General features: G+C 43.8%; 1 protein-coding gene across 1 annotated transcript; it reads left to right on the top strand.

The window, feature by feature from the left end:
• Positions 1–4117: 4117 nt before the first annotated feature.
• On the top strand, positions 4118–10306 carry LOC311146321 (annexin A13-like; the record flags this gene model as incomplete). The annotated part of the gene is made up of 5 exons (XM_084182810.1): positions 4118–4220; positions 5244–5319; positions 5859–5953; positions 6496–6666; positions 10238–10306. Exons 1-5 carry the CDS (start codon positions 4206–4208, stop codon positions 10304–10306), a joined length of 426 nt encoding a protein of 141 aa, XP_084038936.1. The 5' UTR covers positions 4118–4205.
• Positions 10307–14211: the final 3905 nt, after the last annotated feature.

Below are 14211 nucleotides of genomic sequence, written 5' to 3'. Positions count from 1 at the left end.
CCTCATGCCCTCAACCTGAAATGATGGGACATCACCACTTAACACTCCCGGTAACTCTTCTGATGTCAAGTCTCACACACCCAAATATATATATTTTTTTTTATTTATTTCACCTTTATTTAACCAGGTAAGCCAGTTGAGAACAAGTTCTCATTTACAACTGCGACCTGGCCAAGATAAAGCAAAGCAGTGCGATAAAAACAACACAGAGTTACATATGGGGTAAAAAACAAAGTCAAAAATACAACAGAAAATATATATACAGTGTGTGCAAATGTAGCAAGTTATGGAGGTAAGGCAATAAATAGGCTATAGTGCAAAATAATTACAATAGTATTAACACTGGAATGCTAGATGTGCAAGAGATTATGTGCAAATAGAGATACTGGGGTGCAAAAGAGCAAAATAAATAACAATATAGGGATGAGGTAGTTGGGTGGGCTAATTTCAGATGGGCTGTGTACAGGTGCAGTGATCGGTAAGGTGCTCTGACAACTGATGCTTAAAGTTATTGAGGGAGATAAGAGTCTCCAGCTTCAGAGATTTTTGCAATTCGTTCCAGTCATTGGCAGCAGAGAACTGGAAGGAATGGCGGCCAAAGGAGGTGTTGGCTTTGGGGATGACCAGTGAGATATACCTGCTGGAGCGCAGACTACGGGTGGGTGCTGCTATGGTGACCAATGAGCTAAGATAAGGCGGGGATTTGCCTAGCAGTGATTTATAGATGGCCTGGAGCCAGTGGGTTTGACGACGAACATGTAGTGAGGACCAGCCAACAAGAGCGTACAGGTCACAGTGGTGGGTAGCGTATGGGGCTTTGGAGACAAAACGGATGGCACTGTGATAGACTACATCCAATTTGCTGAGTAGAGTGTTGGAGGCTATTTTGTAAATGACATCGCCGAAGTCAAGGATCGGTAGGATAGTCAGTTTTACGAGGGCATGTTTGGCAGCATGAGTGAAGGAGGCTTTGTTGCGAAATAGGAAGCCGATTCTAGATTTAACTTTGGATTGGAGATTCTTTATGTGAGTCTGGAAGGAGAGTTTACAGTCTAACCAGACACCTAGGTATTTGTAGTTGTCCACATACTCTAGGTCAGACCCGTCAAGAGTGGTGATTCTAGTCGGGTGGGCGGGTGCCAGCAGCGTTCGATTGAAAAGCATGCATTTAGTTTTACTAGTGTTTAAGAGCAGTTGGAGGCTACTGAAGGAGTGTTGTATGGCATTGAAGCTCGTTTGGAGGTTTGTTAACACAGTGTCCAATGAAGGGCCAGATGTATACAAAATGGTGTCGTCTGCATAGAGGTGGATCTGAGAGTCACCAGCAGCAAGAGCGACATCATTGATATACACGGAGAAAAGTGTCGGCCCAAGAATTGAACCCTGTGGCACCCCCATAGAGACTGCCATAGGTCCAGACAACAGGCCCTCCGATTTGACACACTGAACTCTATCTGAGAAGTAGTTGGTGAACCAGGCGAGGCAGTCATTTGAGAAATCAAGGCTATTTAGTCTGCCAATAAGAATGCGGTGGTTGACAGAGTCGAAAGCCTTGGCCAGGTCGATGAAGACGGCTGCACAGTACTGTCTATTATCAATCGCGGTTATAATATCGTTTAGGACCTTGAGCGTAGATGAAGTGCACCCATGACCAGCTCGGAAACCGGATTGCATAGCGGAGAAGGTACGGTGGTATTCGAAATGGTCGGTGATCTGTTTGTTAACTTGGCTTTCAAATACTTTCGAAAGGCAGGGCAGGATGGATATAGGTCTGTAGCAGTTTGGATCTAGAGTGTCACCCCCTTTGAAGAGGGGGATGACCGCGGCAGCTTTCCAATCTCTGGGGATCTCAGACGTTATGAAAGAGAGGTTGAACAGACTAGTAATAGGGGTTGCGACAATTTAGGCGGCTAGTTTTAGAAAGAAAGGGTCCAGATTGTCTAGCCCAGATGATTTGTAGGGGTCCAGATTTTGCAGCTCTTTCAAAACGTCAGCTGTCTGAATTTGTGTGAAGGAGAAGCGGGGGGGGCATGGGCAAGTTTCAGCGGAGGGTGCAGAGTTGGTGGCCGGGGTAGTGGTAGCCAGATGGAAAGCATGGCCAGCCGTAGCAAAATGCTTGTTGAAATTCTCGATTATTGTAGATTTATCGGTGGTGATAGTGTTTCCTAGCCTCAGTGCAGTGGGCAACTGGGAGGAAGTGCTCTTATTCTCCATGGACTTTACAGTGTCCCAAAACTTATATCTCTCTGCAGCTGCCACCACAACCTCAATTTTCTTCAACACGTTCCATCCCTACAGTACAATTAATAACCATTGCTATAAACGCTAAAAATCCAATCTTACTGAAACATATATCACTTGTTGGCCTATCCCTCTGTACTGGTACAAATCTACTACTCTCACCACTCCCCCCCTACTTTCTTCACTGCCTCAGCTCAGCATATGACAACTTCTTCTCTACTCTTACCCTGGAAACCTCAACCTGCTTCTCTCGCACTGGACATGTCTGATCCCCAGCCCCATGGCCACCCCTACAATTAGCACATACCACTACATTACACTCCTTAGTTTCATGCCCTTCTGCACACTTCTCACACCTTGGAATCTCTCTCCTACATACTGCTGCCACGTGCCCATAAGTTTGACACCTGTAACATCATAATGTGTTCGGCACATAAGCTCGTACAGGATAATTTATATATCCTAACTTCACTTTGTCAGGCAAAGACTCAACTTCAAAATGTAAAAGAACAGACAATGACTTCTGTTTCCCCACCCTGTTTGCGTCGCACCAAACGATGAGCATCACAAACACCGGGAATCTTCCCCTTCAGTTGGTCCACTTTTACATTAACTGCTACCCCAGTTCTCACTCCTTTCAATAGCGCCCTTTTCTTGAGAGCGAAACAATTCACAATTCTTTACCCCATTTGTTTAACTCTGAACGCCTTCTCCCTCTGCCCAACAGAAACACAAACGATTATCACTAGACCACTTCTGGTTACCCTCACCGATTCCACTATACCCAACGCTTTTTTTCACCCATCTTGAAACCACAAATGGATCAGCCAAAAGGCAAGGATCCACTTTTTCCACAAACTTCACTCCTACTGTCACAGACTCATCTTTATCCTGACCCGCTGACTCAGAGTACTTCACCACACCTACCACCTCCGATACGTCACCCCCCCTTAAAAAACAACAACCTTTATTTAACTAGGCAAGTCAGTTAAGAACAAATTCTTATTTACAATGACGGCCTACACCGGACGACGCTGGGCCAATTGTGCGCCGCCCTATGGGACTCACAATCACGGCCGGTTGTGATACAGACTGGAATCAAACCAGGGTGTCTGTAGTGACGCCCCAAGCACTGAGATGCAGTGCCTTAAACCGCTGCGCCACTCTCCTCCTGTCTTCAGCTCACTTTGCTTACATTTCCTACCATTCTTCTTTACCAAACCTTCTACCCGCCATTTCTTACCCCAACTCAAGCTCACAATCTTCCGCCCTCTCTCTCTTAGACCTCCTCTGCCTCTCTTTTTCCTTCCATTCCTCCTCACCCAGCCAAGTCTCCTTATCCCACAGCTGTCTGTTAGACATCGTCTGTCCTCCACCTTCAGCCACCCGGGTCAGTGACTAGTCGGCCAGAGGAGGAATGTTAGTTTGGCCAGGTTTAAGTAGGGTGGCAGTTGTGATTAAGGAGAGTGAGGACAGGTGTGGAGGCTGATTAGCAATGAGTTGCAGCTGGTGCTTGTTGAGTTAGTAGGGAACTGCATTCAAGGCAACTACTGTAGTTAAGTGTTGCGTTCAAGTCTGGTCCTCTCTCCCGAATTTTTGTTCATTCTTAACACCGTTTATGGTTTAGTTGCTATCAATTCCATATAAAAGTAGTATCCTATTCTTCTTATGTTATTTACAGTGGTAATACAGTAAATTAATGCTTTTAATTTATTAAATCATAGTACACAAACCGAAATTGTTGAAGTTAAGCAGCTACTAGATAGGATGATCACTAAACGCTTTCAGGAGTGTTGTTATTAGCCTACTAAATTGATAAACACTGGTGACGTCAGCTACGCAGTAGCGGTCAGGGCTGGTCCTGCGTGTGCAGAATCAACTTCTTCGAGGGTGAATATCGAGGAGGACACTGACCGGACCGACACTGTACATCGTCTTCGCTGGGTTGAAAACAGAGTTGCAACATGGGCAACGTCCAAGTGAGTCAAGTTTTTGACAGTTTTCTTATAAATGCGTTATCAGCTTTTTGTTAACGCTCTAGGCCTAGTAGCGTATTGGATGCTGCAGTGTAGTCGGGAAGTAAACCAAGGCTGCAACGCTTCTTTTAAGTAGGTCTATGAACCACTCGACTGAATCAATAATCTACATGTCGAAGATAATGTCGTTATTTATATTATGTTAGAATGTAGGCCATTTACCTTCATTCTTCCTATCACATTGTTATTGGTTATCAACTCATTTTAATGCTTTAAAATGTTCGTTTTAGAAAATGTATGTAAATGTAGCCTATTTATGTAAATGATAGCCTTCATATATGATTTGTGAATGAGTGGAACATAACTTATCCATAAATGGCCTACTGTTTATCATAGCCTGTTTTATATATGTAGGCTATGCAGCAGGCCTATTCATAGGCCTACCATCTGTATAACAAATGAGTGTTAGGAGCGTGGCAGCTTGAGTAGGCTGCTTCTCTCTGGAATTTCCAGAAAGTTCTACTCTCAATGATCAATAAGGCTGCATTGTCTTTGTGGAGGGTGATGCTGAGGCCCTGTAGCTTTGTATCAATATGCAACTGCCCCATGACTCAGCTCACAGAGACTGCACCCTTTACTAGACTAGGAACAGAGAGGGGAATCTAGCCTACTGTACTCAACCATGAAGGAAAATTATTTCTCACATTACATTTACGTCATTTAGCAGACTCTCTTATCCAGAGCGACTTACAGGAGCAATTAGGGTTAAGTGCCTTGCTCAAGGGCACATCGACAGACTCTGGGATTAGAACCAGCGACCTTTCGGTTACTGACGCTCTTAACCACTAAGCTACCTGCCGCCCCACACATGATCTATACAGAAAAGACTGCATAATTTTAGGATTAATTATGTGGCATAGACCTATGATTATTTGAGACAGATGTATCATGGGAAAGCACATATTTTTGTATATCATGTTATATTAGTGTCATTGGTGTCCTGGTTCTGAACGTTTCCCCATATAGCCAACCATTACCCCCTATGAGGATTTCGATGTCATGGCTGATGTCAAGGCCATCCGCAAATCCTGCAAAGGTTTGGGTAAGTGTATAGACTCGTATATTCCTATTCAAGCATTAATCTAGGTCAAAGGCTATAGGGTTCTCAAATCCGAGCCTGGAGGTCGACAGTACCGACGTTTTTCTCGTCTCCCTAATGAATTGATTAATCAATGTCACTGATTGGCCAGATAGATGTCCCAGCCCAGGTCTGAATCAGTTCCTGATTTAGAGGGGCAGGATGAAAACCAGCAGTACTGAGGATTGGTTCAGGAAACTCTCATTATCTTCCATTCAGTCCCTTACATTGGGTCATGTTAGCTTGCACATCACTGATGGACGCCTCTATGACATGACATCACCCATCTGATCAGAAATAAAGTGACCTAATCATGATCTATCCACCAATATGAGTCAATTATACAGCAATGTAAAGATTGTCGGATTATACAACGATAACAGGACAATTGACTGATTTTTATTTATTTGCACTAAATAAATAGATAGTTTGAGCGTCCATGGATCATTGGCTTGCAACCTTATTCATTTGTATTTAAATGTCTTTCTGATTCATCTCCACAGGGACGGATGAGGAGGCCATCATTGAGATCCTGGCCAATCGTTCATCAGCACAGCGCTTGGAAATCAAGCACGCATACTTTGAGAAGTATGACGATGTGAGTCGTTTCTCATCCATAGACTCGTGACGTCAACACATTAAGACCTTTTATATGACATGCAGAGTGCTTTACGACTATAGCATGCTTCATTCGAGTTGTAGGGTAGAAGTACTTTTTGGAGCACAAGATGGATGTCCCAAATGATGAGTTAGTACGGTGAATGAGTGATGGAAATACTAACATGTAAATGTAAAAAAAAAAAAATGGATGCCAATGCCATTGTGCAGAATTTTGCCTTTCCTAGATTTTTCTTAATTCCTTGTGTCCTCTTTGCTTGCCTCCTTGAAATGCATTGGAGTAGGAAAATGTATATAGGAATCGAGGAAAACAACACTTTTTTTTGTTTGTTTAAAGGAGAGTGGAATTCCATTTAGACAGTACAGAAATAGAGGGGAGACCGGACGATGCAGGGATTGAACCCTGATCTCTGGTGGGGAGGCATACATGTGATAGCAGCAGGTGTGTTACCACTATACCACAGGGTTTGCACAAGGAAATCTTTTTGAGACTTGTCTGTTCTATGTATTGTCCATACTAAGGAGTTGGAGGAGGTGTTGAAGAAGGAGCTGACTGGTAGCTTTGAGATGGCCGTCGTGGCCATGCTAGATCCACCCCACATCTACTCTGCCAAGGAGCTGAGGAAGGCCATGAAAGGGGCGGGCACCGACGAGGCTGTTCTGGTGGAGATCCTGTGCACCAGCACCAATCAGGTATGTTGTTACTGGACCATTAAACCAATCAAATCAAATGTTATTTGTCACATGCGCCGAATACAACAGGTGTAGACCTTATAGTGAAATGCTTACTTACAATCCCTTAACCAACAGTGCAGTTTTATGAAAAATAAGTGTTAAGTAAAAATAAAATAAAAATAATGAAAGAGCAGCAATAAAATAACAGTAGGGAGGCTATATACAGAGTACTGGTACAGAGTGAATGGCTGAAGACCCAGCTAGCCAGTAACTAGTTAACACCAGATGAAAGGGGAAACATATCTTTGCCATAGATGAATATGGTAAACTTTTAATTATATTTGCTGACACCCTACAGCAGGGGTGTCAAACTAATTTTAGCTCAGGGGCCACATGGAGGAAAATCTATTCCCAAGTGGGCCGGACCGGAAAAATCATGGTATATATATAACTTAAAAACAACAACTTCAGATTGTTTTCTTTGTTTTAATACGATCAACATACAACATAAAGCTGGAGCCTGAGGACAGTGTGTCCAAAATAGTACAAGCACAACATCACTATTAATCATAAAACACGTCAAGTTTATTTGAAAATTCTAAAGAAAAAGAACACACAAACACACAATGCCTCAGTGATTAACAGAACTGTTTCACAGATCACAGAACTATATCAGGGTGTCATTTCTCAGGCAGAAATGTAGATAAAAATAATGAAATCCTGTTCCCCAAACAAGTGCAAGAACCACAGAGTCAAGAATAGGTTAAATATACAAATAAAATAAAATCAATTAAAAACAATAGCACATCAACATAAAAACATATAAACATAAATCTGAAAGCGTTGCTCAAACTCCCGTAACAGTCCAGTTATTTTATCTTTGAACCGCTTCATGTCTGCCACATGTTGGGTCGCGCACACATTTTTCAGACAGGGGAAGTGAGCTGCATCACCACCGGCAAGTTGCGTCTCCCACAATGACAGCTTCAACTTGAAAGAACGTATGCTGTCATAATACTGCGTGACAACTTTGTTGCGCCCTTGCAGCTGTTTGTTCAAGTTATTCAGGTGCTCTGTAACATCCACCATAAATGCAAGGTCCGGCATCCATTCTGCGGAATGAAATTCTAACACTGGTTTGCCCTTTTCTTCCATGAACTGTTCAATTTCTTCTCGTAAATCAAAGAAACGCCTCAGCACAGCACCTCGGCTTAACCACCTTACCTCAGTGTGGTATGGCAGGCCATAGATGTGGTCTTTCTCTCTGAGAAGGCTGTCAAACTGACGGTGATTCAGGCTTCTGGATCGGATGAAATTAACAGTTTGGATGACCACCTTCATGACGTTATCCATCTTCAATGACTTGCAACACAAAGCCTCCTGGTGCAAAATACAGTGAAAAGTCAAAAAATCACGTCCTCCATTTGCAGATTGCACTTTCTCTCTGAACTTTGTCACAACGCCTGCTTTTTTCCCGATCATTGAGGGCGCACCATCTGTAGCCAGGTTGACAGCGCGGGACCAGTCCACTCCGACCCTGTCCAGCGCGCCGACGAGTGCGGTAAAAATATCAGCTGCTGTCGTTGTATCTGTCATCGGCACCAACTCCATGAACTCCTCGGTGACGGTCAATGTGTCATCAACTCCGCGGATGAAAAAATGGCCAGTTGTGCAACATCTGTAATGTCCGTGCTTTCATCAATTGCAACCGAAAACGCAATAAATGACTTTACTTTTTGCTTCAACTGGCTGTCCAAATCCACTGAAAGATCGGAAATCCTGTCTCCAACTGTGTTTCTTGTCAGGCTGATATTTGCAAAAGCCTGCTGCTTTTCAGGGCACACAATCTCCGCTGTCTTCATCATGCATGTTTTTACAAATTCACCCTCACTAAATGGTTTTGAAGCCACTGCGATTTCATTAGCAATGATGTAGCTAGCTTTCACTGCAGCGTCACTGATGTCTCGGCTGTGAGTAAACACAGACTGCTGTTTCTTCAGACCCGCCAACAGTTCATTCACCTTCTCTCATCGCCGCTGTCCTTGAAAGTTGTCATATTTGTCGGCATGAAGACTCACATAGTGGCGACGAAGGTTATATTCTTTCAGCACTGCAACATGCTCTGAACACACCAAACATACAGCTTTCCCATTCAATTCCGTGATTAAATAGGATGACCATTTTTCTTGGAACAATCTGCACTCTGCGTCCACTTTTCTCTTTTTTGACAGAGACATATTGGGGCAATGAGGGTGCCAAAGCACATAATGTTAAGAGTAGAAGCCGTAATAAATATCGCGGGCAAAACAAAGTAGCTCATTGGCTGCACGTGCTTGACCTACTTGCTCTGCCCCGGTATAAACAGTTTGCTTGCTTAACACAATTGCTATTGCGCCATCCAGTGGACGCAATTGGAACAGCAGTTTATTTTATTGAAAAATTGCAGCGCATTTTTATACTTAAAAAAAATAAATACGTTTTTTTTTCTCAATCATCTCGCGGGCCGGATTAAACCCGTTTGCGGGCCTAATCCGGCCCGCGGGCCGTACGTTTGACACCCCTGCCCTACAGTCACATTTTGGCACCAGTAGAGTAGCTATCTAGCTATATAAACCACGCCCACGGAAGTTTTTTATTTATTTTTATTACACAGCAACTTGACAAATATATATATATATATATATATATATATATATATATATATATTTTTAGCCACATTGGCGATGAATCAATAATAGTAAAACAATCCCTTAAACAAAAAATAAATAGTTAAAAACAGCATCAAAATATGACATTTAAAACACCATCCAACATCACATACTCACACAGCATTACTACTGACACTAAAAGAACAACATCAACAACGATCATCCATTTTATGAGTGAGGCCTATATGTGATTAAAAGACGAATAAAACGTTTGGACCAAATATGTGAAAAGGATGTAAATAACCAAACTCAAAGATAAAACAAAGATGTTTTCCTTAAACATAATCTATCAAATCTAATCATTATTAAGTCACACACAATACAATATAATGTCAAACAAAAAGTGGTAAAGTTACGATCTTGACAATTGATTGTTAAAACGAGAGGCTGCCCGGATCTTTCATTTGAAGACCCTTGCTCCCTTCGATCTCAACGTAGACTTTGATTTGAAGCCATTCTTGTGTTTTTGCTATCCATTGTAAATGTTTGTAGGCCTGTGTAACCGATCGTATCTATGATCGTATGTTCTATTTATATCTGTAAAGCAACCAATGCTATCAGGCCACACCCGGCCATGATTACAGACACCTGCGTGTGTCCTTTGACACTATATAAACTAGTGACCCGCAGTGTTTGTCATTATACCCTGATGAAGACAGCTGGTCTGACCAAACTTTGGTTATTAAATTATTGCGTCTGAGCTCCTAGAGTGGGAGGCTTTTCTTTTTCAAAAAGCTACGACAGCAACATGCTCCTAGAAAGTTCTATGAATGAAATATCTGGATCTGAAGACTGAGGGCCGGTTTCCCAGACACAGATTTGGCCTAGACCTGGACTAAGAAGCATTCTCCATAGAGATTCTTCTCTGATTTTACGTCCAGGTCCAGGCCAAGTCTGTGTCTGGGAAAGCCACCGTGCTAGAGCTGGGTCCAGGTTCTACTACCTGTTAGTTAGAGGTGCTGCAGATGAAGTTGAGCTTCTCGGTGTCAGGCAGACTGACCCACTGGTGACGTCCATCTTTCTCTACCGCCCCGGTTCTCCCCGCTCCGGTTTTCACACAGTCCTCCATGACGGTCCCGTTTCCCGGAGCCCAGTTGTGGTAGCAGGTGGTCTCTCCCCTGACCCAGAACCAGATGTTCAAGGTGCAGGTGTAGCGCAGGCCCAGCCACACATGAGGAGTGGAGGACCTCTTGGCCCTGGCCTCCACCCATCTCTGGATCTCCTCAGAGTAGGCAGAGACCAGGTCGTTGTGGTGCTCTCTGCAGTAGGCCTGGGCATCTTTCAACGTCTTATTCTGATGAATCAGGATCGCCTTATCTGAGAAAAAAAAAACGAGCCTTTTTTCAAACCTTCACTCTGGGATCCCAGCCATACCATGCATTTGATTTATTCTAGATCTAGCACCCCTGATTCAACTTGTCAACTAATCATCAAGCCCTTGAATAGGTGAATCAGGTGAGCTAGTTAAGGGCTATAACAACATAGTTCAACTATCTAGGTGTCCCTGAGGAGAGGTGTGAGAAAGGCTGTTATAACACGTTCAGAGGTGTAGCTGTAGTTTTCTCCATAACTCAGCAACATTAGAGATGCCATGAACAGAGGAGAGGGCCACTCACTGTAGTAACAGAAGAAAGGTCGTTCTTCATCACACTTCTGATAACCCCAACGCCCTGAATTGTTCATCAATGTCACAGCACAAGTCTGATTCCCTCCGACGTTATTGGGTTGTCCCTCTGCCAGTTTCTGAATGAGGAGTTACTCTGGTCCGACCACTTCCAGGAGCTTCTGAACAAGCCGATCCACACACAGTGACCATTAGCCAGTCTATATATCTCCTCATTCTCAGTCTGGTTCCTCACACTGGCCAGGTCTGTGTGATGCTCCCTACAGTACATCTGAGCATCTCTCCAAGTCCGAGTATTATTAATCAAGTGGAATGTCTTACCAGAACTGTTCAGTCTGTCATAGCAGATAAACACATGTGAATTGTTGCAATTGGATTTATTCCATTGACCACCGTTGCTCATCATCACACAGTCCTCGTTCCCTCCCCCGTTATTTGGTTCGTCTTGGTGCCAGTTGAAATATCCCTCACTGCAATTATTGTCTGACCACTGCCACTCTTCCTGCCACTCTCGCTTCTTTAACCCTATCCAGGCTGCTTCAGTATAACCACTGTGTACAGTCATCATCTGTCTGTCCAAGTCCTCCACGTTGTCTATGGTGGCCAGGTCAGTGTACTCCTTTCTGCAGTAACTCTGTGCTTCAGTCCAATTCTTAGTTTGGTTCACAAAGTGATACTCGTCATGATGGAGGCATGTTGCAGATGAACAGTGTCCTGCTAGACTGCCATATACCTCCACCTCACACAGAGTGAGAATTTTGTCAGTGCCATTGATGATCACACTGACATATTGTCCCTCCGTCTCGTTACACTGGAAGGTCTCGGTATTTCCTGCTGTGATGTTGGAGATGACAGCACATATGCTGTTGTTGTTGCCATTGTTCTCCAGTGAATTACCAATACGGATCTCTGCACCATTGAGCCTCTCAGGATAGCTGATTCTGTTGGTGATGACAACAGCAGTCACTTTGTACACATCCAGCAGGTTCACTCTCCACCAGGGCTCGGTCTCCGACATCGTGTGGGTGCAGGATCCTAGGTTGAAATCTGGGTTTTTGCTCCCATCAATGGCATTAGAAGCTTTCACATTTTTATTTTTCGCACTATACAGTGATGACTGAGTGGCCACTCCTTGTAACGCAACGTTTACTGTTGAGGTACTGCTCATCTGGGCTAATGACACAACTCCTATTAAAGAGCAGAGAGATAGACTCCACTGCATGGTTAGTGGTGGAGGCTTCATTCAATCATCTGTCTTCTGTCCGCTGTTGGATTTGAAGTTCTCTCTGCGTCTCTCTCACCCCCTCTGTGCATCCGTCACGTTACTTGCCAGTATATCATCCTTTTGTACACAATTAAACTCTTTCATGATTCATATCCTGGTGTGTACAGCCTGCTGTACCTAGCCAGACCTTTATCTATGCTATGCAAAGCACTGTTTTTAATTTGAGTACATCCTGGTGCTTTTTGGTTTTCCACACCATTTTTGGCTTCATGCAAATCATGGATATTTGCATCCCTCTCCTATTCAAGTAGGCTTCTACTCTTTCCGAGAATTGAACCAATGACCGATACTCAGTGACCAAAACCCATTGAGTCAGGGAGATCAACGGAATAGAAAGACGTATTGTAAAAGAAAGATAAATCCATAAGCTCCAAAGAAAAAGGATCAAGTCCAGTCTTACGTCTTCGTAGGGAGGGTAGAAGCCAGTGCTCTTTGTCCCTGAGCCCCCTGGCTACTCATGTCAGATAGTGAAGATCTTTATGTAGTGGATGTGAAACTCATCTGTAGAATGTTGACTGGAGTACATCCGGTCGCATCACCTAACCTGAGATCTAAAAGCCAACTGTTGCTCACAGAGTCTCTTTCTCTGTTGGCTAAGACAGTTGGCTTTTGAGTGGCGTGTTGTTGTGCAGAAGGTTGTGAGTTCCAGCCCTGCTTGGGGCAGAATATAATGCACTCTGTTACACATACAGTGAGGGGGAAAAAGTATTTGATCCCCTGCTGATTTTGTACGTTTGCCCACTGACAAAGTCATGATCAGTCTATAATTTTAATGGGAGGTTTATTTGAACAGTGAGAGACAGAATAACAATAAAACAATTCCAGAAAAACGCATCTCAAAAATGTTATAAATTTATTTGCATTTTAATGAGGGAAATAAGTATTTGACCCCTCTGCAAAACATGACTTAGTACTTGGTGGCAAAAACCTTGTTGGCAATCACAGAGGTCAGACGTTTCTTGTAGTTGGCCACCAAGTTTTAACACATCTCAGGAGGGATTTTGTCCCACTCCTCTTTGCAGATCTTCTCCAAGTCATTAAGGTTTCAAGGCTGACGTTTGGCAACTCGAAACTTCAGCTCCCTCCACAGATTTTCTATGGGATTGAGGTCTGGAGACTGGCTAGGCCACTCCAGGACCTTAATGTGCTTCTTCTTGAGCCACTCCTTTGTTGCCTTGGCCGTGTGTTTTGGGTCATTGTCATGCCGGAATACCCATCCACAACCCATTTTTAATGCCCTGGCTGTGGGAAGGAGGTTCTCACCCAAGATTTGACAGTACATGGCCCCGTCCATCATCCCTTTGATGCGGTGAAGTTGTCCTGTCCCCTTAGCAGAAAAACACCCCCAAAGCATAATGTTTCCACCTCCATGTTTGACGGTGGGGATGGTGTTCTTGGGGTCATAGGCAGCATTCCTCCTCCTCCAAACACGACGAGTTGAGTTGACGCCAAAGAGCTCCATTTTGGTCTTATCTGACCACAACACTTTCACCCAGTTCTCCTCTGAATCATTCAGATGTTCATTGGCAAACTTCAGACGGGCCTGTATATGTGCTTTCTTGAACAGGGGGACCTTGCGGGCGCTGCAGGATTTCAGTCCTTCACGGCGTAGTGTGTTACCAATTGTTTTCTTGGTGACTATGGTCCCAGCTGCCTTGAGATCATTGACAAGATCCTCCTGTGTAGTTCTGGGCTGATTCCTCACCGTTCTCATGAACATTGCAAATCCACGAGGTGAGATCTTGCATGGAGCCCCAGGCCGAGGGAGATTGACAGTTATTTTGTGTTTCTTCCATTTGCAAATAATCGCACCAACTGTTGTCACCTTCTCACCAAGCTGCTTGGCGATGGTCTTGTAGCCCATTCCAGCCTTGTGTAGGTCTACAATCTTGTCCCTGACATCCTTGGAGAGCTCTTTGGTATTGGCCATGGTGGAGAGTTTGGAA

This window comes from Coregonus lavaretus (assembly GCF_964263955.1).
Source record: "Coregonus lavaretus genome assembly, chromosome: 19".
NCBI classification, from domain to species: domain Eukaryota; kingdom Metazoa; phylum Chordata; class Actinopteri; order Salmoniformes; family Salmonidae; genus Coregonus; species Coregonus lavaretus.
Note: the sequence above shows the minus strand (reverse complement) of the source record. Positions and strands in the feature narration are given on the sequence as shown.